The sequence below is a fragment of the Scyliorhinus torazame genome, chromosome 2, assembly GCF_047496885.1.
Source record: "Scyliorhinus torazame isolate Kashiwa2021f chromosome 2, sScyTor2.1, whole genome shotgun sequence".
Taxonomy (NCBI): Eukaryota; Metazoa; Chordata; class Chondrichthyes; order Carcharhiniformes; family Scyliorhinidae; genus Scyliorhinus; species Scyliorhinus torazame.
In genome coordinates, this window is record NC_092708.1 from 132,899,374 (window position 1) to 132,924,805 (window position 25,432).

Here is a 25,432-nt window from a genome sequence, read left to right on the forward strand (position 1 = left end):
ACCTGCATGAGGCGATCGATGTGTTCTTGAGGAGTTGTGGACCAGATTATGACATCGTCAACATACACGCGCACCCCCTCGATACCCTCCATCATCTGTTCCATGATGCGGTGAAATACCTCTGAGGCAGAGATGATGCCAGAAGGCATCCGGTTGTAGCAGTGGCGACCGAACGGGGTATTGAATGTGCACAGCTTACAACTGGATGCATCCAGCTGTATTTGCTAGAACCCCTTGGAGGTGTCCAGCTTTGTAAAGAGTTTGGCATGAGCCATCTCGCTGGTCAACTCCTCTCGTTTTGATCTTGGGTAATGTTCCCTCATGATGTTGCGGTTTAAATCCTTGGGGTCGATGCAGATTCGAAGCTGCCCTGACGGCTTCTTGACGCAGACTATGGAGCTGACCCAGTCCGTGGGTTCTGTGACCTTTGATATGATGCCCTGGTCCTGGAGGTCCTGTAACTGCTGCTTGAGGCGGTCCTTGACGGGTGCCAGCACCCGACGTGGTGCGTGGATCACAGGGGTGGTGTTCAGTTTGAGCAGGATTTTGTATCAGTATGGGAGTGTGCCCATTCCGTCGAACACGCTGTGGTATTGCGTGATGATGTCATCAATTTCAGCCTGGAAGTTCTCATCAGGTGAGGCCGTCGCCTGTGAGGATGAAATGGTGTGGACTCGCTGAACCAAGTTCAGGAGTTTGCAGGCCCGAGCACCGAGCAGGGAAGCTCTGTCAGGTCCCACAATCTCAAATTGCTGTGTCGCTTTAAATGACTTATTGGAAACTCCGAGTTGGCATGAGTCACAGGCAGCTATGGCATTGCCATTGTAGTCAAGGAGCTGGCAGGCCGGTGGAAGAATGCTTGGTCTTACACGGATGGTGTCGAGATCAGATTTGGGGATGAGGTTCGCCGATCCGCCAGTGTCCAGTTTGAACCAGATGCGAGCCTTGTTGACTGTGAGGACAGCACACCACTCGTCGTCGGGATCCATGCTGAGGATCGGGAGGTGCTTCGCTGTCTTGGAGAAAGGAAGCGCATGCTTCGTAATGATGCCCACCCGGTATGGAGATTTGAGGCACGCAGCATCAGGATCTGTTGGGCTGTCGGGGTCAGAGTCTGGCATGGCCTGCCGTATTGAACGGACGCTTCTGCGCCACGGCTGGGATCACTGGATTGGGCAGTGGAGCAGATCTGCAAAGGGCTGCGTAGTGGCCAAGCTTGCCACACTGTAGACACCGTCGTGATTATGCCGGACTTTGCCGCTTTAAATGGGCGGAGCCACAATTCGGACACATCATGATGTCAACGTCAGCACGTTCCATGCGCCATCGCGCATGCGCAGTACGGTCAAACGACGTCTGCACCTGCGCAGTCTGGTCGTCGGTCCCGCCGTCCCCTCGGTCGTGGCGCGCATGCGCAGGGGCCCGGGATAAGCGCGCGGAATGGCCACTCTCGTCGATACTTAGGCCCTGCATTTGTGCGATGGCCTGCACCCGTTCCGCCTCATGGGAGGTTAGCTTTGCCGTTTCTGCCGCCCTGATGTGGGAGTACCAATTGTTAGCATGTTTGTGGAGAACGCATGTTTCGATGGCGATGGTGAGGGTGAGCTGCTTGACTTTCAGGAGCTGCTGGCGAAGAGAATTGGAGTGGACCCTGAAAACGATCTGATCCGGGATCATGGAACCAGTGGTCGAGTCATAGTTACATTACTGCGCGAGGATGCGGAGATGGGTCAGAAAGGATTGAAAAGGTTCATCCTTACCCTGAAGCCTCTGCTGGAAAACGTACCGTTCAAAGCTCTCATTCACCTCAATGTCGCAGTGGCTGTGGAACTTCAGTAGGACTGTTTCAAATTTTGTCTTGTCTTTGCCTTCAGCGAATGTAAGGGAGTTGTAAATGTGGATGGCGTGGTCCCCCGCTGTGGAGAGGAACAGTGCGATCTTCCTGGCGTCCGATGCGGCCTCGAGGTCGGTGGCTTCTAGATAGAGTTGGAACTTTTGTTTGAAGAACTTCCAATTTGCACCGAGGTTGCCGGCAATGCGGAGCTGTGGAGGAGGGCCGACGTTTTCCATGTCACTGGATGGCTGTTTGCTGGTCAACGCTGATTCACTCAAGGTAGGTCTGTCAATTTTCAGCATCACTCACTGGTACCATGATGTGTTGGGTAGGCTGGGTCGATGTGGACTGCACTTGATGCAGTGTAGCGAGAGACAGACCTCCAACACTTGATAAGATGCAACACGATTTTATTTAACATCTAAACTATTATACATGTTCAACTGTGGGTTGACACTATGCTGACTTGACTGGAGACCTGATACCAGCCTAACCAGACTTACTAGCTACCACATGGTGTTTGCACTGCCCAGCTCACTAACTCTGACTGTCTCAGAGGCTGGGTCCCGAGAGAGCGGGAAAACTGGTGCCCTCTGGCTTTCCTGTGGTCATGTCCTGTCTGATGATTGGCTGCTCTGTTACTGATCATCCTGTGTGTCAATCACTGCCTATCTGCACTCCATTGTATACATAGATGTATATTATGACAGGGGGGAGGCCATATTGGATTTGGTGCTTGGCAACGAACCCGGCCAGGTGTCAGATGTCTCGGTGGGAGAGCATTTCGGTGACAGTGGCCACAACTCCTTGGCCTTTACCATAGTCATGGAGATTGATAGGAACAGACAGTATGGGAAGGTATTTAATTGGGGGAGGGGAAATTATACTGCTATTAGACAGGAGCGGAGGAGCATAAAGTGGGAACAGTTGTTCTTGGGGAAATGCACAACAGTAATGTGGGGGTTGTTTAAGGAGCACTTGCTGCGAATGCTGGATAGTTTTGTCCCACTGAGACGAGGAAGGAATGGTAAGGTGAAGCAACCTTGGATGACAAGAGAAGTGGAGCTTCTAGTCAAGAGGAAGAAGGAAGCTTACATAAGGTTGAGGAAGCAAAGATCTGGCACGCGTCTAGAGGGTTACAAGGTAGCCAGGAAGGAACTCAAAAATGGACTTGGGAGAGCTAGAAGGGGGCATGAAAAAGCGCTGGCAGGAAGAATTAGGGAAAACCCCAAGGCATTCTATACTTATGTGAGAAATAAGAGGATGATCAGAGTAAGAGTAGGATCGACCAGGGATAGTGGAGGGAACTTATGCCTAGAGTCTGAGGTGATAAGGGAATCCCTAAATGAATATTTTGCTTCAGTATTCACTAGAGAGAGGGACCTTGTTGCTCATGAGAACAGCGTGAACCAGGTCAATAGACTCGAACAGGTTGATATTAAGAAGGAGGATGTGCTGGAAACTTTGAAAAGCATTAGGCTAGATAAGTCCCTGGGCTTGACGGGATATACCCCAGGTTACTATGGGAAGCAAGGGAGGAGATTGCTGCGCCGTTGGTGATGATCTTTGCGTCCTCACTCTCCACTGTAGTAGTACCGGATGATTGGAGGGAGGGGAATGTTGTTCCCCTGTTCAAGAAAGGAAATAGGGAAATCCCTGGGAATTACAGTCCCATTAGTCTTACGTCTGTGGTGAGCAAAATATTGGAAAGGATTCTGAGAGGTAGGGGGGTGGAATGCTCTGATCCTGAGGCTAAGTGTTGACGCCGTTGGAAACGCCATCGCGTTTCTCAATGGCATCAACATGGCCCAGGATCAGCAATTCTGGGCCCTACAGGGGGCCAGCCGGGCGCTGGAGCGGTTCACGCATCCCCAGCTGCTGATCCGGCCATGGAATGGGCATCGGGGGATGCGCAATGGGTCTGGCGCAGTCCCACCGGTGCGATTTCCGCGCATGCGTGGTATGTCCCTTGTCTGCGCCGGCACTGACCCAACATGGCTCAGGAGTACAACCGCCGGCTTGGAAGAAAGGAGGCCGGGAGACAGAAAGGTCAGCCCACCGATCGGTGGGTCCCGATCACGGGCGGGCCAGGCCACATCGGAGGCCACCCCCCCCTCCCTGGGGTTAGCCCCCCCAAAGGCCGCCCCCGGACCCTTAAACGCCAAGGTTCCGCCGGCTCAAAGCATGTTAGAACCCCGCCGGCGGGACTAGGTTTTTTTTTTTTACGGCCGCATATAGTCGTGGGGCCGGAGAATCATGGAGGGGCTGCGTAGAGCGGCCCCCGACCGGCGCCGCGCCAACCACACCAGCCCCAATGGCGCCGATTCTCCGCTCTGTGGAGAATCGCCTACCGACATCGGGGCGCGTGGCGCAATTCAAACGGCCCGACAGCAATTCTCCGACCTGGCGTGGGGTCGGAGAATCCCGCCCAGGATTTATGATTATTTAGAAAAACATAGTTTGCCTAAAGATAGTCAGCATGGCTTTGTGAGGGCAGGTCATGCCTCACAAGCCTCATTGAATTCTTTGAGGTTGTGACGAGACACATTGATGAAGGTCGGGCAGTGGATATGGTGTATATGGATTTCAGTAAGGAATTTGATAAGGTTCCCCATGGTAGGCTCATTCAGAAAGTTAGGGGGCATGGGATACAGGGAAATTTGGCTACCTGGATAGAGAATTGGCTGGCCAAAAGAAGACAGCGAGTGGTAGTGGATGGAAAGTATTCCGCCTGTAGGTCGGTGACTGTGGTGTCCCGCAAGGATCTTTTCTGGGACCTCGACTCTTTGTGGTATTTATAAATGACTTGGATGAGGAAGTGGGAAGGTGGGTTAGTAAGTTTGCCGATGACACAAAGGTTGGTGGAGTTGTAGATAGTGTTGAGGGCTGTTGCAAGTTACAACAGGACATTGACAGGATGCAGAGCTGGGCTGAGAAGTAGCAGATGGAGTTCAACTGAGATAAATGTGAAGTGATTAATTTTGGAAGGTTGAATTTGAATGCTGAATACAGGGTTAAAGGCAGGATTCTTGGAAGTGTGGAGGAACAGAGGGATCTTGGGGTCCACATACATAGATCCCTCAAAGTTGCCACCCAGATTGATAGGGTTGTTAAGAAGGCGTTTGGTGTGTTGGCTTTCATTAACAGGGGGATTGAGTTTAAGCGTCGCGAGGTTTTGCTGCAGCTTTATAAAACTCTGGTTAGACTTCATTTGGAATATTGTGCCCAGTTCTGGCTGCCTCATTATAGGAAGGATGTGGATGCTTTGGAGAGGGTGCAGAGGAGATTTACCAGGATGCTGCCTGGACTAGAGGGCATGACTTATGAAGAAAGGTTGAGGGAGCTCGGACTTTTCTCACTGGAGCGAAGAAGGCAGAGAGGTGACTTGATAGAGGTGTACAAGATGATGAGAGGCATGGATAGAGTGGATAGCCAGAGACTTTCCCCAGGACGGAAATGGCTGTCACGAGGGGTCATAATTTTAAGGTGATTGGAGGAAGGTATAGGGGAGATGTCAGAGGTAGGTTCTTTACACAGAGAGTGGTGGGTGTGTGGAATGCACTGCCAGCAGAGGTGGTGGAGTCAGAGTCATTAGGAACATTTAAACGACTCTTAGACAGGCACATGCACAGCAGTAAATTGAAGGGATGTAGGTTAGGTTGATCTTAGATTAGGATAAATGGTCGGCACAACATCGTGGGCTGAAGGGCCTATACTGTGCTCTACTGTTCTATGTTCTAGGTTATAAAAGCCTGATAGTGATTGCCTATGTTTTCTGTACTTTCTCAGCTAAAAACTAAAATAAAGATTCTCTGGTTCCCCCAGCCACGTGTTTCTCCGAACTGCTCCATCTGCTGGTATTCTCTCCTCCCACCACTGGTCAATGGATTGGATTGGATTTGTTTATTGTCACGTGTACCGAGGTACAGTGAAAAGTATTTTTCTGCGAGCAGCTCAACAGATCATTAAGTACATGAGAAGAAAAGGGAATAAAATAAAATACATATTAGGGCAACACAACATATACAATGTAACTACATAAGCACTGGCATCGGATGAAGCATACAGGGTGTAGTGTTAATGAAGTCAGTCCATAAGAGGGTCATTTAAGAGTCTGGTGACAGTGGGGAAGAGGCTGTTTTTGAGTCTGTTCGTGCGTGTTCTCAGACTTCTCTATCTCCTGCCCGATGGAAGAAGTTGGAAGAGTGAGTAAGCCGGGTGGGAGGGATCTTTGATGATACTGCGGGAGGTGTAAATGGAGTCAATGGATGGGAGGCAGGTTCGTGTGATAGACTGGGCGGTGTTCATGACAATGGGATTTCCAATGAGCCTACACTGACCCCCTGAATCATAGAAGTTACAGAGCAGGAGGCTGCCATTTGGTCCATCAAGTCTGCACCGGCCCCTACAACGAGTACCCTACTCAAGCCCACGTATCTACCCTATCCCCATAACCCAGTTACCCCCACTTAACCTTTTTTGGACATTAAGGGCAATTTAGCATGGCCAATCCACCTAACCTGCACATCTTTGGACTGTGGGAGGAAACCGGAGCACCCGGAGGAAACCCACGCAGACACGGGGAGAACGTGCAGACTCTGCACATACAGTGAGCCAAGCCAGGAATCCAACCTGGGAAACTGGAGCTGTGAAGCAACTGTGCTAACCACTAAGCTTAAGAGTACCTTACCTAGGCCCATCCCCCCATCCATCCCTGCAACCCATAACCCCACCTGAATGAAAGTTCCCTCTCACTAGTAGCAGTAAGTGGAACATAATATTTAATACTAACAGATGTTTCTAGGAAGCACCTCAGAACAAAAAAAAGTCTCTATGAAAAACAACACCTGCTCAAAAGTGGAAGCACTTCAGAGTTAATGGACAGTGAAGAATCAGAAAAACAAACAAAGCCAATCCCTCCTTTGAACATCCTGGACCTGTCAATAAAGAGGCTTGTTACAGGTGATGGACCATGAACTTGAATGTAATAGTGCAGTTAAAAGATGTTATGCTTCTCAGTATGCCCAGAGGCTTGAAAAAGTTCAAGGGGAATGAAACTGACTGTGAAAATACTTCACAGATTTCCAACACATCAGAGGGAAGATTTTCACCTTCATCTCACAGATCTTTGAACTTGACATGCTGGAAAAGACATCAAAGCGTTCCAACATATCAGTGGAAAGTCCTTTAACTACAACTTGATATGCTGATGATTTCATGTTTTTCAAGCTACAGAGGGACGAACTGCCACATGACACCCATCTCAGGAAAGAACCCTGACCTGAGCCCCTACAGCCCAAACCAAGCCCCCCCGAACTCCCACCGCCCCAGAAGGAACCCCCTTTGTATCCTGGAGGTAAGTGTAGAGACGGTACTCACTCCATTGCCCCCCCCCTCTCCCGGAGTCCACGGAACCAGGGAAGTACTGCCAAGTGGCAGGGCCTGAAGGGGGAAAGAAGGGGTAACTGATGGTGGGGGTTGCCTGAAGGGGAGCCCCTGAAGGGCGGAGCATGTGGCAAGCCTATAACGGGGTTTTGCTCACTTGGGGGTGGGGGCGGCCTTGCCCGTGATTAGGGGGTGCCTTGCAAGCAACTGAGGACGGGGGGCACTTGCCAGCGATTCGGGGCAGGGGGTCTTTTCAGAAATTCAGGGGGTGGGGGGCTTGACAGAGATTGCAGGGGTCTGCAGTGTTACTCTGAGATTGGGGCGCCCTGTAAAAATTATACCACGATCTCTGAGGAGCGGGGACCGGTCAGTGAGTTTAGGCACCCCCCCCTTCTCAAGGCCAGTGCAAAACCCACCCTCTCCAAAAAAGTTTCCAAGTGCCATTGAATAGCACCTGATAGCGCTGCCAGTGGGAAACACATCGGTTTTCCTGCTGGCTGCAGCACTTAGCTTTTCATCGGTTGAATTGAGGTCTGGATTTCAATCCAGTTCCCACTGATATTATGATAGTGGATTTTTTAAAAGTTAATTCTTAGGACTTGAATTGGCATTGCTGTCCATTCTGTGATATCTCCATGTATTATATGTAACTGAAGGCTACTCATGGTCACTGTCTTTATTTTGACAATATTATGCATTCTTCAAAAGTTACAAGTAACACACACAGAACCAATTGTTTTTGTACTAAAAAAATAACTCTGTCCTTAAGCAAGCACTTTAATATTTCACAGTCAAATTTGTAGTATGCTGCTAATAATATAGATTTGGCTCTTACTTCATCTACTTGTTGGTCCCACTGATAGATCCGCAGAATTTGCTCCAGGTCCAGCCTCTGGCGATGGGACTGGTCCTCCAATTGTCTCCTCCTGTCCTGCAGCAGCTCCAACAGACTCTCAACTTTTACACAGCTGCTTTGAGCTCCATGAATTAGCTCAGAATTTATTTTCGGTCCGGATACTTTGAACTCTTTGATTAAAGTGAGGAGTTCTTGACTTTTATTTAGAAGAGCCATTGAGTTTGTCAAAAGGACTGAAACAAAAGTAAACTTCTCAGAATCAGGTTACAATTCAACTTTCACACAAAATAGAAAATAGTTTACATAACTTCTTTAAAGAGTTCATTTTACTAGATGATTGCTTAGAGAAAATCTTGAATAAAAATTGAAAAATGCTCAGTGTGCATTCCTCTGATCACCCTTTCCTCAATTTTGAAAATCGCTTATGCCATCTCTTTCTTCCCTATTCTATCAGATAATCTGCTCATCTTTTTCTATTTTTCTCTTAATGTCACTTATAGTTCAAAAAGGGAATGAAGTAGGTTTAATTGCATTTCTACCACCATTAACCTTTGTCTCTAAGTGGTCAAAACACATATTTCTATGGTGAGGCTGGTAATCATTTGCCACGCTCCTTGTAATATCCTGACAGAGGGGTGGCCAGCAGATGGATTAACAAAGGAACATTTTGTCAAACTAAGAAACTATGATCAGAGAGCAAGATAAAATCTGCCATGTTCCAAGACGCCAAACTCAAAACTGACTGGAAACCCGTGCTCCACCCCCAGGGTTAGTGCTCCCTGGCCCCATTGGCTGATTGTGTCACGTGATCCTCCATAGCCTCGCCCCTTTAAAGGGGTACGCTACCATATCTTTCAGTCCCTGATGAGCATTCTCAAGTAACAAGGGAACTATTTACAACAGTGTCTCTCAAAACACTCTCTTACAGGCTCAGTCAGTCAAGGGACTTGTTTGAGAGCGGTGCAATTCACTGACAGGTGCTTCAGCAGTAGAGATGACTGGTGTTTGGCCCTCAAAGGGCTGACTCTCAAGAGTTGAAGGTGTATTCATACAGGTAGTTTCCTCAGTTCCCCTTGAAACAATACTGGGTTTGTCCTCGACGCAGCTGGCTGCGGCATTACTGTCATTCAAATCCATCTCACTGACAAGTCTACTAGGGCCAGATTGTCCCAATAGTTCGGAGTGCAGTTCACTTTTCCTTAAATGATCCAAGTGCTTTTTTAAACTTCTCCCTTGTACGTCCATTTTGTATGATACTGGACATGTTTTGGTCACGACCTTTCCCTGGACCGAATTGGGGCCAGCATCAAAATTCTTCGCCTAAGCGAAATCACCCACCACAAATATTCCTTCAACTTTATTTGAATCATGGTGACTTTTCAGTTAGTTTTGTTTAGCCATCACCCGCCCTGAAATTGTTTTAATATATAGTGCGTTTTTCCCACCGCGTTACACCCAGCGGCGATCTCATTGTGCCAGAAGCATCGCGGTAAAGGCCCAAATCAGGCTTCCCAGTGGGCCTAGCTCATCTGGTTCACGCCTTCACAGGGTATGATCCAGACAATCGTATATTAAGCTCATTTAAATATGAGCAGCCTGTTTGCGGCCGCATTCACCAGGCGCCTGGGTGTTACCGGCCTCACCAACAAAGCCGATTAGTACTGGTCTTCTACGCGGTCTCGGCCATTGGAGCCCCCTGGGTGGCTGTGGATGGCCAGGGCAGCATCCTGGCATGCCCCTTGGCAGCTGCGCACCTTGGCAGCAGTTTGCCAGGGTGACATGTTGATACGGCCAGGGCACCAGGTAGGCAGTGCCCAGATGCCAGGTTGGCTATGCCAAGCTGATACCCTGGCAATGCGAAGAGGCGGGGCCCGAGGGGGCCATTCCCATGAAAGGGGGTGATGGAGGGTTATGAAGAATGTGGGGGCAAAGGTGTGCCACGAAGGTTGGGAGGGGGTGTGAAGGAGGGGATCCTGAAAGGGGGGCCTTCAGTAACCCCATAACGGGGTGTGCTCACTGGGAGGGGTGGGGGGGGGGGAAAGAATGGCATTGTCCATAGCTGGGGGTTGAGGGGGACCCTCAAGCTCACTTAGGAAGAGCTGGTCTCGCTGGTGAGTTTAGCTCCTACTGCTGAAAACATTTCTAAGTCTGAGCTACCCAGGGGAAAACTCCCCAAGGCCCCCCCCAAGGCGCAACCCCCCCCCCCCCCCAGAAAAATCAATAAGTGTTGGTGAATCCAGGTCTGGATCTCATCCAAAAATCTGGCAAGGAAACACTGCACCAAACACGCCCAAAATGACATTTGGGGCATGATTCAGAGACTGCGTTGTGCCGAACGGGGATCGGGGAGTACCTAATGAATAATAGGAGAGGGAAAAATCAAGATTTGCGGCAAGCGCGAACCATTTTATGATTCAGCCGGCCTGCACCCGATGGTGAGTGTCGGATCACACCCAAAAATGGCAAGAATATCATTAACCCTCACTTGCATTCATTTCAATCTCATTAACGAGATTGAGGTCGAATGCAGCAGCTTCCCGGGAATTACCGGCTCCCCAGCGGGAAATCACACGAGCGACATTTCGTGCTCTTTTTCAAAAACGTGAAGCTGGCGCAATGACTACCGAAGGGAAGTCAGGAGGTGAGCAGCCATTTCCATGTGCCGACGTGCAGTTCAAGGGCACTGGTGTTGCTGCCCCAGTGCTCAGGCGACGGCCCCGTCAGGGGGGTTGGGCTTGGTCAGGGGGCTGAAGCATTCCAGGCTGGGGGACTGAGGACCTTTGCATTTGTGAGGCCCTCAAGCCTGATGTGTTGGGTGTTCTGGATCACATACAGGTCACCAACACTTGAAGTAGTGCAACACTATTTTATTAAAAGGTTAACTATTTAAACATACTTGAACTGTGGGTAATAACGATACTAGCTTTAACTAAAGACTTTTGTCTTGTCCTAACCAGTTGATGCACTCAGCACATGGTGAATGTCTGTGTTGCAGGCTGTGAGCTCTGTGCTCCTAGCTAGCTGCTGCTCGAATGAGCGGGAACTCTGATGCCCCCTGTCTTTATAGTGCGTGTGCTCTCACTGGTGATTGGCTGCGGTGTTGTGTATGTTGATTGGTCCCAATGTGTGTCCATCAGTGCGTGTCTGCACCATAATATATTGGTGTATATTATGACATCCCCCCTTTTATATAAAAAAATGTGCCTGCGTGACAATAAATAGTGTGTGGTGAATGTTAGTGACTACGTGTGTGCAAAATATTTAAAGGACTATGTACATAAAACTAAGCTATTTACATGGGAAGGTGCCTGGTGCAGAAAAAACAGTGTCACACAAATAACGAGATGAACACTATATATAAACCACTTGAACGATTAAACGGAAGAACAGAACAGACCAGAGAGTCCATTAGTGCACAAAGTTCACAAATTAAGTCTCTGAGGTGGGCGACGAATTCTGGTTGACCGCCTCAAGGGTGGGTCAAGAGCCACCGGCTGAGGAGCGGGCCGGACTGCGTCAGAGTGAGGAGGATGCAGAGTAACCGGAATCTCTGCATAGTCCAGGTCAGGGACAACAGGAGGGCATGGCACTGGCGGAGGATCACGTAGCGAGCGCGGAATGAGACGAAGGGCACGACGATTACGGCGCAGAATGGAACCATCCGGTAGACGAACCAGGAACGAGCGGGGAGCCACCTGCCGAAGAACCACAGCAGTTGCAGACCAGCCACCATTCGGAAGATGGATGCGGACGTTGTCATCTGGAGCCAGAGCAGGGAGATCAACTGCACGGGAGTCATGAGCCGCCTTGTGCTGTGCACGAGACAGTTGCATTCATTGAAGGACCGGAACGTGGTCAAGGTCTGGGACGTGAATGGACGGCACCGTCGTCCTCAGGGTGCGACCCATGAGAAGCTGGGCTGGCGACAGGCCGGTGGACAGTGGGGCCGAGCGATAGGCCAGCAGGGTGAGGTAGAAGTCGGATCCCGCATCAGCAGCCTTGCAGAGGAGCCGTTTGACTATGTGGACGCCCTTCTCCACTTTGCCATTGGATTGGGGGTACAGGGGACTGGATGTCACATGCACAAAGTTGTACCTCCTGGCAAAGTTGGACCATTCCTGGCTTGCGAAGCAGGGGCCATTGTCCGACATCACAGTGAGTGGGATGCCGTGATGAGCAAAGGTGTCCTTACAGGCACGGATGACTGCAGACGATGTGATGTTGTGCAAACGTACCACCTCCAGGTAGTTTGTACAATAGTCTCCAATCAGAACATAGTCCCTGCCCGGCATGTGGAACAGGTCGATGCCGACCTTGGACCAAGGGGACGTGACCAACTCATGGGGCTGTAGGGTCTCATGTGGTTCGGCCGGCTGGAACCGCTGACAGGTGGGGCAGTTGAGCACTGTGTTGGCGATGTCGTCATTGATGCCTGGCCAGTACACTGCCTCTCGGGCCCATCGGCAGCACTTCTCCACGCCAAGATGGCCCTCGTGTAGCTGTTCCAAGACAAGCAGGCGCATGCTGTGCGGGATAACAATGCGGTCCAGCTTCAGGAGGACACCATCGACTACCGCCAGATCATCTCTGATGTTGACCCCTGAGCCACCCGTCTGTTAGGTGGCGCATGACATGCTGTAGCAGGGGGTCAGCCGCAGTCTCGCGGCGAATTTGGACGAGGCGTTCATCCGTGGCCGGTAGATGGGAGGCCACGAAGGCCACATGGGCATCAACCTGGCAGACAAATCCCGCTGGGTCACACGGGGTGTTGACTGCCCTGGACAGAGCGTCGGCTATGATCAGGTCTTTGCCCGGGGTGTATGCGAGCTGGAAGTCGTATCGCCGGAGTTTGAGCAGATTGCGCTGGAGGCGAGGCGTCATGTCGTTCAAGTCGTTTTGTATTATATTGACCAGTGGGCGATGGTCGGTCTCGACGGTGAATTGGGGAAGGCCGTACACATAATCATGAAACTTGACGACACCGGTCAAAAGGCCCAGGCACTCCTTTTCTATCTGCGCGTAGCGCTGTTCCGTGGGGGTCATGGCGCGTGCAAAGGGGGCCCATGATGAGGCCTCATCGCGTTGCAGGAGCACTGCCCCAATGCCAGATTGGCTGGCATCAGTTGAAATTTTTGTCTCTTTCGCTGGATCAAAAAAGGCCAATACCGGGGCCGTGGTAAGTTTGGTTTTAAGTTCTCTCCATTCGCGCTCGTGGGCAGGAAGCCATTGGAAGTCTGTCGTCTTCCTGACCAGGTTCCTGAGAGCTGTGGTATGAGAGGCGAGGTTAGAGATGAACTTCCCTAGGAAGTTGACCATGCCCAGAAATCGGAGGACCGCCTTCTTGTCCTCTGGCTTTTTCATGGCTGTGATGGCAGCCACCTTGTCCGCATCCAGCCGCACACCCTTCTGGGAGATGTGGTCCCCTAGGAACTTGAGTTCCGTCTGGCCGAAGGAGCATTTGGCTCTGTTGTGGCGTAGGTCCTGCTCCCGTATGCGTTTGAACACGTGCTGGAGGCGACTGATATGCTCCTGCAGGGTGGTGGACCAAATGATTATGTCGTCGACATAGACGTGAACACCTTCAATGCCTTCCATCATTTGTTCCATGATCCTGTGGAACACCTTTGACGCCGATATGATCCCAAACAGCATCCTGTTGTAACAATATCTGCCAAAAGGGGTGTTAAAGGTACACAGTTTCCTGCTGGATCTGTCTAGTTGAATTTGCCAGAATCCTTTCGAGGCGTCAAGTTTGGTGAAGAGCTTGGTATGAGCTATCTTGCATGTGATCTCTTCGTGCTTGGGGATTGGGTAATGCTCCCTCATTATGTTGCGATTCAGATCCTTTGGATCAATGCAGATTCTGAGCTCACCAGAAGGCTTTTTTATGCAGACCATGGAACTGACCCAGTCGGTTGGTTCCGTAAATCTGGATCACTCCTTGGTCTTGGAGGTCCTGCAGCTGCTGCTTGAGGCGGTCCTTGAGGGGTGCTGGGACTCTGCGAGGTGCATGTACCACAGGCGTGGCGTTCTGTTTGAGTAGGATCTTGTAAGTATATGGGAGTGTGCCCAAGACTTTGAAGACGTTGTGGTGCTGGTCGATGATGGCGTTGAATTGCACCCTGAAGTCAGCATCCTGGAAGGCAGATGTGTCATAAGGAGAGAGTGAACTCTTTGAACGAGGTTTAGCAGCTTGCACGCGTGTGCGCCAAGCAGAGAGTCCTTCGAAGAGCCCACGATCTCGAAAGGAAGGATGGCTTTTCGTGACTTGTGCGTCACTTCGAGTTGGCATGAGCCGGTAGCAGGAATGATGTTGCCATTGTAGTCCAATGGAAGAATGGTTAGTTTGACACGAAGGCTTTGGAAAGCAGACCACGCCATGAGATTGGCGGAGGCACCAGTGTCCAGGCGGAATCGTATTTGGGACCGGTTGACCATCAGGGTGGCACACCACTCATCGTCTGGATCGATGCTGTATACCGACAGCGGTTGGTGTCTTTGCTTCGGGGACAGCCTGTTTTTCGTTACAACACCGACTCGAAAAGGCGCCTTTGGGTCCTTGGTGTCACTGCTGTGTGGGAGGTCGGAATCGGACTTTGTGACCGTGGGTTGAATTGCCCGAACATTCCTGCGAGGCTGGCTGAAGCATTATGAATTGGAAGGCTGAACTGCTCGATAGCGGGCAGCACAGTGGCCAAGTCTTCCACATCGTAGGCATTGTCGCTTTAAATGGGCGGAGCCACAGTTGCCGCACGTCGTGACGTCAGCACGTTCGCTGCGCCACCGCGCATGCGCGGTGCAGTCATGCGTGGTGCGCGCCTGCGCATTACGTTCCTCCACGTCGCCGTCCCCTCGTTTGGTGCGTACAAGTGCAGGAGTCCGCGAAAAGCGCGCAAAATGGCCGCCCTCATCCAGGCTGAGGCCCTGGAGGTGCTCAATCACTTCGACCCATTCCGCCTTGTGGGGACCTTGCCGCGCCGTTTCAGCCGCTTGTATATGGGAGTACCGACTGGTGGCATTTATATGCAGGACACAGGTCTCGATGGCGGTCACTAGGGTGAGTTGCTTTACTTTGAGGAGCAAAGGTGAGAGAGTTGAAAATGTGGATGGCATGGTCCCCGGCCGTGGAGAGGAGAAGATAAATCTTTCTGATGTCCGAGGCGCCCTCCGTGTCCGTGGCTTCGAGGAAGAGCTGGAAGCGCCGTTTGAAAATCTTCCAGTTGGCCCCGAGGTTGCCGGCGATGTGGAGCCCCAGAGGCGGGCTGATGTTGTCCATGTTGCACGATGACGGAATGCTGGCGGAAGGCAGATCACTTGCAGGTAGGTCTAAGAAGTGCTAGTATGCAACCACTCCTGGTATCATGATGTGTTGGGTGTTCTGGATCACATACAGGTCACCAACACTTGAAGTAATGCAACACTATTTTATTAAGAGGTTAACTATTTAAACATACTTGAACGGGGGTAAATACGATACTAGCTTTAACTAAAGACCTTTGCCTTGTCCTAACCAGTTGATGCACTCAGCATATGGTGAATGTCTGTGTTGCAGGCTGTGAGCTCTGTGCTCCTAGCTAGCTGCCACTCGAATGAGCAGGAACTCTGATGCCCCCTGTTTTTATAGTGCGTGTGCTCTCACTGGTGATTGGCTGCGGTGTTGTGTATGTTGATTGGTACCACTGTGTGTCCATCAGTGTGTGTCTGCACCATGATATATTGGTGTATATTATGACAAAGCCATCTTTAAATATCATTACACTTCCCCCTCGTCGGCCACCTTGTTCCCTCCGTCTGTGTAACATCACTCCAGGGTAATAGTCCTGTGTTGGCACCGTCAACGGGTCTCTGTACAAGGCAGGAGAGTGATGATAACTAGCTGTGAGGAAAGCTCTGGTACTCCTCAGGTTCTGTTGAAGTCTGACTCCTGCCTGTCTGCTGGCAGTGCGCTGACACTCATCCTCTGAGTGGGTCTGCAAAGAGTGCTTTGATTTTGGACCACTGTGCCTGGGGGCGGGGGGAGCAGAGGTGCAGATAGGCCCGCTGAGAATATTAACGTGACAGAGACTTCACATGTATGAGGTGTGATATGTTTCAAAATAAACATTTTACTGTAACAGATTTCCATTCCCACTCGCTCCAGATAGTGACGCCACCTCCCCCCTAGTGGCCCTCACTCTTCTTGACCTTCCGTGGTCTACTGCTACATCAGAAGTGGAGGCCGCCTGCTGCTTTCATTCCCTGCGGCCTTTGATGCCCTTGGCAGACACCCCCTGGAGGTCCTGGAGACAGGGCGCCCCAGCCGACTTACCGGTGTCACAGGCGTCGCTGTGCCACACTGTTCTGCCCACTGCCCTTGAGATGTGCCGATGCCAGGAGGGGGGAATTCGGAAGAAATGAAGACTGCTGCAGTCTCCTTGGTGGAAGGCACCGAGTTGGCTTCCAGCACCTCCTCCTCCCTGACAGTGTCCGGAGGGCCCTGGAGGACTCCATGGATGGAGGGGCAGCTGGAGTGAGCTCCAGAAGCCTCGGAGTCGTATGGCACTGCCAGTCCTGGGGGCTCCCATGGTGTTGACGCCTTCAGCGATGTTCCTCAGTGACTGGGCCATGCTCGGCAATGACTCAGTAATGTCCACCTGTATCTGGGACACGTCACTCAGCGACTGGGACATGATGTTGAGGCCCTCAGCCATGGTCATCACAGACAGAGTCATGCCTTGGACACCATCACTCAAGATGCGGATGTCATGCTCCAGGTTTTCAACTGCGGTCGCCATCCTAGCAGTGTTGGCACACATTTTCAGCACCATCCTCTGTGCCTGAAGCCTTTGTAACTCCTCCAATTGGCCTTGCAGCCACTAGAGTGTCGCTGGTACCCGCTCCTGACTCTCACGGCCATCTAACATCTGCATTAGCTCTGTGAGAACCTTATCCAGAGGCTGGCCATCCGGCTGGGACCCAGCTGAGTCCTAGGATCCAGCAGACCACCAACTGCTGTCTCCCTTGGATATTCCTACCTCCACCTGATGTGCATCAGTGACTGTTTGGTGCCTACCAGATTGTGCCCTGCAGCCTGCCCACTAATATCGCCCACCGAGGTGTATGTCTATGCTGGTGGAAGGTGCGGGTGATAACTGTGATGCATTGATGGTGGTCTCCTCTGACCTCTCCTCCAAGGTGTTTGCTTGTGTGGTGGGGATGGTGGTGGAGGGCGGGGGAGGGGGCGGTCTACTCCAGACGGCCTAGCCTCATCAGATGGTGATCCTGCAAGACAATGGACGTATGGTCAGTGAGAGGAAAAGATAATTTCTTCTCTCATGAATGAGCCAGGTCATCTGGGTGAAGGGGTAGTGGATCCTCACCTTTTTGGTACAAACTGACCATTGCTGTCAGTAACTGCTTTCCTCGGGCAACCCTGCAATTTCAAAGACGCATCCGTGATAAGGGGTGGGGACTTCAACCTCTGGGATTTCTGCTGGTGGATACCAGAAGGTTCTGAGGAACAAACACGAAGATTGAATGTGGGGAGGGTGAGAGGTGCCAGCCAGATGATTGGGGGGGTTTGGAATTGTAGGGGTGGCAGGCAACCCATGGGTGACGTTTATCTATCGCAATTTCTCTACCATTGCTGACTTAACTTTCCACTTGTAGTGAGTGCCAACGATAAGCAAGGACATGGAGCCCATAAATGGGCCAGTGAAGTGAATGTGCAGTCTTACCCAGGGGTAAGTTGACCATTCTCAAAGGGGCACGAGGGTCCCAGATTGCAAGTGTTGCTGCATTTGACAGCGGTCACACTGTTTGGCCAGATGTCCATCCTGAGCCACCACACTGCATGTGAGCATCTTCATCATCATTATCCCAGGATGGGCGCAGTGTTGCTCTTTTAACAAGAGCGTCCTAGTGGAGGTGGGAATAATCACCCTTGCTCCTCACAATATTACCCCGGACGAGATTCTCCCATTCGGCAGCAGAGTGTCCACGCCGTTGGTAACGCCGTCGCGTTTCACCATGGCGTGAACGGGCCACTGGGAGTACCGATTCTGGCCCCTACAGGGAGCCAGCACGGCGCTGGAGCGGTTCACGCCGCTCCAGCCTCCCATCCAGGCGCAACTGTGCGCCCCGGGATCCGCACATGCGCAGTTGCGCCGGCGTCAACGAGGACATGCGCAGTGGCGCCGGCGCCAACCCGAGCATGCGCGGTGGCCTCGCTCAACGCGCCGGCCCCGGCGCAACATGGCGCGGGCGTTCAGGGGCCGGCGTGTAAGAAAATAGGCCTGGGGAGCAAGAGGCCGACCCGCCGATCGGTGGGCCCCGATTGCGGGCCAGGCCCCATCGGAGGCTCCCCTCGGGGTCGGAGGATCCCTTCCCCCGCCCCCCCACAGGCCGCCCCGCGACTCTGCGTGCAGGGTTCCCGCCGGCGGCTACCAGGTGTGGATGGCGCCGGCGGGACTCTGCCTTTTTAGAGCGGCCGCTCGGCCCATCCGGGCCAGAGAATCGGCGGCCCAGCCGCGTACAGCGGCCCGCGACCGGCGCCAAGCCAAACGTGCCGGCGCCACACCAAACGCGCCGGCGCCAATTCTCCGCTCCGCGGAGAATCGCGTGCCGGCATCGGGGTGGCGTGGCGCCGTTGCGGGGCTGGGAGAATCCCACCGCCCCATCTTCGCAACTTAATTGGTCTTTTTTTATCTTAAAGGGTCGTAACTGCTATTGTTATGCCACCGGTGAAGGACCATGTGCTTGACTTGAGGTAATAAGGGGTCTTTTTTGGTCCAAAATCTAACCTGCCTCGTCAACATGGGCAAAGTATCAAAGGAGCACAAAGCAAGAAGCATCTCCTGTGCTACCAGTGGAGATGGTATACTCTGAGGTAGGGGAATAAGGTTCAAAGCATCCACATTTTGGCCTATATCGAAATGTGTACTCGTAAAGCTGCCCAAAATAGAGCCCAGGTTGGACCCCAGCTGAAGCTATGGGGAGAATGGTCTTATTCTCCCTAAATAACCTCAACAGGGGTTTGCAGTCAGTAACAACTATGAAATGCCATCCATAGACGTATTGGTAGAACTTTTAACTCCAAATATCATGACGAGTCCCTCTTTTTCAATTTGGGAACAAGCTTGTTCAGCACTGGTCAAAGTCTTTGAGGCACAGGCAATAGGCCATTCAGTACCATCTTCCATCTTATGGGTCAAAACCACCCCTATTCTGTACGGGAATGTGTCACAGGATTTGCTCTTTTGGTAAGTCAAAATGGGCCAAGTGAGTGGATGATTATAAGGATAATTTAACCTGTTCAAAGGCTTTTTTCTGATGCTTTTTCCAATATCATGGAAAGACTGGGAATAAATCTATCGTAATGGTTTACCATTTCTAAAATGGATTTCGATTACAACCTATTTCTGGGGGCCGTTGCATCTTTAATTGCTTTGGATCTTCTAATCCATAGAGTGCAGCCCTTTGCACTCTACCCCGAATCTTGGGCGGGATTCTCCGACCCCCCGCTGGGTCGGAGAATCGCTGGGGGCTGGCGTGAATCCCGCCCCCGCCGGTTGCCGAATTCTCCGGCACTGGAGATTCGGCGGGGGGCGGGAATCACGCCACGCCGGTTGGCGCCCCCCCCCCCACGATTCTCCGGCCCAGATGGGCCGAAGTCCCGCTGCTAGAATGCCTGTCCCGCCGGCGTGGATTAAACCACCTACCTTACCGGCGGTTCAATGCGGCGCGGGCGGGACTTCCGGGTGCGGCTATGCAGAGCTAGGTCGCATGTTCAGTAGCTCCCACTTGGAACGGACTTTTGGGCTCTTTTACAGGGCTCCCATGGCATTTGTTTGACATTTCCCGGTGTGGCAGGAAGACTGCAACATTCCCCTGACAGTGTCGCCCAGGAATTTTATGTCTTTTGGCTACCAGACCCGGCAGAAACAGTAAAAGATTTGGCTGTAACTGCAGGATAAACAGAGCCTCTTCCAGCATGCAGGCAGGGGAAGGGCAAGCTTAAAGCTGCAAACTGACCTGAGGGCCTTTATCAAAGTTGAATTCTAACAGCAGAGGGAACAACTGTGAAAAGATCTCACCAAGGCCACTGAAGAAGCGGGGGCGAGGCTTCCGGTGGCGGCCATGGAGGAGTAGGTCGCACATTCGGCAGCTCCCGTCTGGAACGGACACTTAGACCTTTCTCAGGAGTTTCCACAGATATTTTGGGGTAGATTGGTGAAGCGAACACTGCCAAAAGGATTCCCTCTCGAGACTTCCGGTTGCGGCTATGCGGAGCTAAGTCGCACATTCGGCGGCTCCTGCAAAAACGGACTTTTGGCCCGCAAGGGCACTTTTTCGACGTTTCCCGGTGTGGGAAGGAGTTAATAATAGCTCCCCGTCAGTATATGACATTAACTAGGAGCGGGGTGACAAAAAAGGTGGTGGTGGACCAGAAGAAGGGAGGGAAGAAGGACAAAATGGCGGCGGGCGGAGACCAGGCAGCGTGGAGGCAGTGGGCGGAGGAGCAACAGGAGGGTATCCAGCGCTGCTTCAGAGAGATTAAAACGGACCTGCTAGAGCCGATGAAGTCTTCTATTGATAAGCTGCTGGAGACACAGATGGCCCAGGGGGTGGCGATCCGAGAGGCACAACAAAAGATCTCTGACAATGAGGACGAGATCCTAGTCCTGGCGGTAAAGGTGGAGGCGCACGAGGCGCTCCACAAGAAATGGCAGGAGCGGTTCGAGGAGATGGAGAATCGGTCGAGGCAGAAGAATCTGCGGATTCTGGGCCTCCCGGAGGGGCTGGAGGGGCCGGACGTGGGGGCCTATGTGGTCACCATGTTAAACTCGCTGATGGGAGCGGGGTCCTTCCAGGGGCCCATGGAGCTGGAAGGGGCCCATAGAGTGTTGGCGAGGAGGCCCAAGGCTAACGAGCCTCCGCGGGCGGTGCTGGTGCGGTTCCATCGGTTCATCGATCGGGAGTGTGTGCTCAGGTGGGCCAAGAAGGAGAGGAGCAGCAGGGGGGGAGAACGCGGAGGTTCGGATATATCAGGACTGGAGTGCGGAGGTGGCGAAGAGGAGGGCCGGGTACAATCGAGCGAAGGCGGTGCTGCACAGGAAGGGGGTGAAGTTTGGCATGTTGCAGCCGGCGCGACTGTGGGTTACCTATAAGGACCGGCACCATTATTTTGAGTCTCCGGAGGAGGCGTGGGCCTTTGTTCAGGCCGAGAAGCTGGACACAGACTGAGGGTCGGGATGGGCGATTGGGGACTGCGGTGGATATGTTATGCCTATTTTTGGTTCGGGGGGGGGGGGGGCCTCTGCATTGTTTTGGGTTTCTTTTTCTCTGTGTTTTTCTCTTTCGGGTTGGGGAGGGTGGATGGGGTGGGTTGGGCACTGTTTTGGTTTGTGGCGGGGCCTGGTAGGTGGAGAGCGCGGGATGTTTTTCCCGCGCCGAAGACTGGGGGGTGGGTGGGACCGGGACGGGGAAGTTTCCCGCGCTTAGAACGGAGGGGGGAGAGCCTGTGAATGGGGAGCGGTAGAGGAGGGTGTGCCACACAATGGGAGGAGTCGAAGGGGAGGCGGGAGTGGCCGGGGTCAGCAGGAGTCAGCTGACTTGCGGAATTGCAATGGGGGGAGTAAACCAGCTAGGATGGGTCCTAGCCGGGTTTGGGGGGGTGGGGGGGGGGGGGGGGGGGGGGGAATCGAGTTGCTGCTGCTAAGATCAAGGAGGAGCTGGAGCGAGTGGGGTGGGTCGAGACGGGGGCATGCAGGTGTGGGGAACGGGCCGGGTGTGGGGTGCGGGCGCGTGGCAGGCCGAGGAGGGGTCATGGCTAGTCGGCGGGGGAGGGGGGCGGGTAGCCCCCTGATCCGGCTGATAACCTGGAATGTAAGGGGACTGAATGGGCCGGTTAAGCGGGCCCGCGTGTTCGCGCACCTGAAGGGGCTCAAGGCGGATGTGGTTATGCTCCAGGAGACACACCTGAAGGTGGCAGACCAGGTAAGACTGAGGAAAGGGTGGGTAGGTCAGGTGTTTCACTCGGGGCTAGATGCCAAAAATCGAGGGGTGGCGATCTTGGTGGGAAAGAAGGTGTTATTCGAGGCGTCGAGCATTGTGGCAGATAATGGCGGTAGGTACATAATGGCAAGTGGTAAGTTGCAGGGAGAGAGGGTGGTACTGGTCAATGTGTATGCTCCGAACTGGGACGATGCGGGTTTTATGCGGCGTATGTTGGGTCGGATCCCAGACTTGCAAGTGGGGGGCCTGATAATGGGGGGAGACTTTAACACGGTGTTGGATCCTGCACTGGATCGCTCCAGGTCTAGGACGGGTAGGAAGCCGGCGGCGGCTAGAGTGTTGAGGGGATTCATGGACCAAATGGGACGGGTGGACCCTTGGAGATTTGCAAGGCCGGGGGCTAGGGAATTTTCATTCTTCTCACATGTCCATAAGGCTTATTCTCGAATCGACTTTTTCATTTTGAGTAGGGCGCTGATAGCGAGAGTAGAGGATCCCGAGTATTCGGCAATAGCCATTTCGGAGAGTAGAGGAGCGAGAGTAGAGGATCCCGAGTATTCGGCAATAGCCATTTCGGACCACGCCCCGCATTGGGTGGACTTGGAAATGGGGGAGGAGAGGGACCAGCGCCCGCTGTGGCGCTTGGAGGTGGGGCTGTTGACGGACGAGGAGGTGAGCGAGCGGGTCCGAGGAAGTATAGAGAGGTACTTGGAGACCAACGACAACGGGGAGGTCTGAGTGGGGATGGTATGGGAGGCACTGAAGGCGGTGGTGAGGGGAGAGCTGATCTCCATCAGGGCCCACAAGGAGCGGAGGGAGCGGGGGGAGAGGGAGAGGCTGGTGAGGGAGATGGTGAGGGTAGACAGGAGGTATGCGGAAGAACCTGAGGAAGGATTGTTGAGGAAGAGGCGCAGCCTCCAGGCCGAATTCGACCTGGTGACCACCAGGAAGGCGGAGGTGCAGTGGAGGAAGGCCCAGGGGGCGGTCTACGAGTATGGGGAAAAGGCAAGCCGGATGCTGGCGCATCAGCTTCGGAAGCGGGATGCAACTAGGGAGATCGGGGGAGTTAAGGACAGGGGAGGGAGCATGGTGCGGGGTGGGGTTGGCATCAATGGGGTCTTCAGGGACTTCTACGAGGAATTGTACTGATCTGAGCCCCCACGGGAGGAGGGAGGAATGAGCCGTTTCCTGGACCAATTGAGGTTTCCAAAGGTGGAAGAGGGACTGGTGGCGGGACTGGGGGCCCCGATTGGGCTGGAGGAGCTGATCAAAGGGATAGGAAGCATGCAGGCGGGGAAGGCACCGGGGCCAGACGGTTTCCCGGTCGAGTTCTATAAAAAATATATGGACCTGTTGGGCCCGCTGTTAGTTAGGACCTTCAATGAGGCAAGGGAGGAGGGGGCTTTACCCCCGACGATGTCCCGGGCACTGATCTCCTTGATCCTGAAGCGGGACAAGGATCCCCTGCAATGTGGGTCTTACAGACCGATTTCCTTGCTAAATGTAGATGCCAAGGTGCTGGCGAAGGTCTTAGCCACGAGGATTGAGCATTGTGTGCCGCAGATCATCCATGAAGACCAGACGGGGTTTGTGGAGGGGAGACAGTTGAACGCGAATGTGCGGAGGCTTTTGAACGTTATCATGATGCCGGCGAGGGAGGGGGAGGCGGAGATAGTGGTGGTGATGGACGCTGAGAAAGCCTTCGATAGGGTAGAGTGGGGGTACCTGTGGGAGGTGCTGAAGAGGTTCAGGTTTGGGGAGGGGTTTGTCAGGTGGGTTAGGCTGTTGTATGAGGTCCCGATGGCGAGTGTGGCCACAAATAGGAGGAGGTCCGAGTACTTTCAGTTGCACCGAGGTACGAGACAGGGGTGTCCCCTGTCCCCCCTGCTCTTCGCACTGGCGATTGAACCCCTGGCTATGGCACTGAGAGAGTCGAGGAACTGGAGGGGGTTGGTGCGGGGTGGGGAGGAGCATAGGGTGTTGCTTTATGCGGACGACCTGCTGCTGTATGTGGCGGACCCGGTGGGAGGAATGCCAGAGGTAATGAGGATCCTTAGGGAATTCGGGGACTTTTCGGGGTACAAGCTCAATATGGGGAAGAGCGAGCTGTTCGTAGTTCAGCTAGGGGACCAGGAGAGGGGGATTGGCGAGCTCCCACTAAAAAGGGCGGAGAGGAGCTTCAGATATTTGGGGGTCCAGGTGACCAGGAGCTGGGGGTCCCTGCATAGGCTTAACTTTACAAGGCTGGTGGAGCAAATGGAGGAGGAGTTCAAGAGGTGGGACGCGTTGCCGCTGTCCCTGGCGGGTAGGGTGCAGTCAATCAAAATGACGGTGCCTCCCCGTGTTTATCCCGAAGGCTTTTTTCAGGCGGGTTAACAGGAATATAATGGGGTTTGTGTGGGCGCGAGGGACTCCGAGGGTGAGAAGGGTGTTCCTGGAGCGGAGTAGAGATTGGGGGGGGCTGGCGCTGCCCAACCTCTGTGGGTACTACTGGGCTGCCAATGCGACAATGGTGCGCAAGTGGATGATGGAGGGGGAGGGGGCTGCATGGAAGAGGCTGGAGACGGCGTCCTGTGTGGGTACGAGTCTGGGGGCGCTGGCAACGGCGCCGCTGCCGCTCCCTCCAAGGAGGTATACCACGAGCCCGGTGGTGGTGGCGGCCCTCAAAATTTGGGGGCAGTGGAGGCGACATAGGGGGGACGTTAGGGCCTCGGCGTGGACCCCATTACGGGGGAACCACCGGTTCGCCCCAGGAAGAACAGGTGGAGGGTTTTCGGGGTGGCACAGGGCAGGGATACGAAAGTTGGGGGACCTGTTTGTGGACGGGAAGTTCGCGAGCTTGGGTGAGCTGGAGGAGAAGTATGGGCTCCCCCCGGGGAACACCTTCAGGTACTTACAGGCAAGGGCGTTTGCCAGACGGCAGGTGGTGGAATTCCCACGGCTACTGCCACACACAGTACAGGACAGGGTGCTCTCGGGGAGGTGGGTGGGAGTGGGGAAGATCTCGGAAACTTACCAGGTGATGCAGGAGGAGGAGGATGCCTCGGTGGTGGAGTTGAAAGGTAAGTGGGAGGAGGAGTTGGGAGAGGAGATCGAAGAGGGGACGTGGGCAGATGCCCCAGGGAGGGTGAACTCTTCCTCTTCGTGCGCGAGGCTCAGCCTCATACAGTTTAAGGTGCTGCACAGGGCACGCATGACCGGGACAAGGATGAGCAGGTTCTTTGGGGGTGAGGACAGGTGTGTTAGGTGCTCAGGGAGCCCAGCATATCACACCCATATGTTCTGGGCATGCCCCGCGCTGGAGGAATTTTGGAAGGGCGAAGCGAGGACGGTGTCGAGGGTGGTAGGATCTAGGGTCAAAC

At 53.3% G+C, this 25,432-nt stretch overlaps 1 protein-coding gene across 4 annotated transcripts in view; it reads right to left on the reverse strand.

The window, feature by feature from the left end:
• ccdc141 (coiled-coil domain containing 141) overlaps positions 1-25,432 on the reverse strand; it is a 340,177-nt gene that overhangs the window by 242,758 nt on the left and 71,987 nt on the right. For all 4 annotated transcript variants that reach the window (XM_072477265.1, XM_072477274.1, XM_072477256.1 and 1 more), the window contains exon 5: positions 8,055-8,308. In XM_072477265.1, the coding sequence (XP_072333366.1) occupies positions 8,055-8,308 (254 nt within the window). The remainder of the gene's footprint in view (positions 1-8,054; positions 8,309-25,432) is intronic.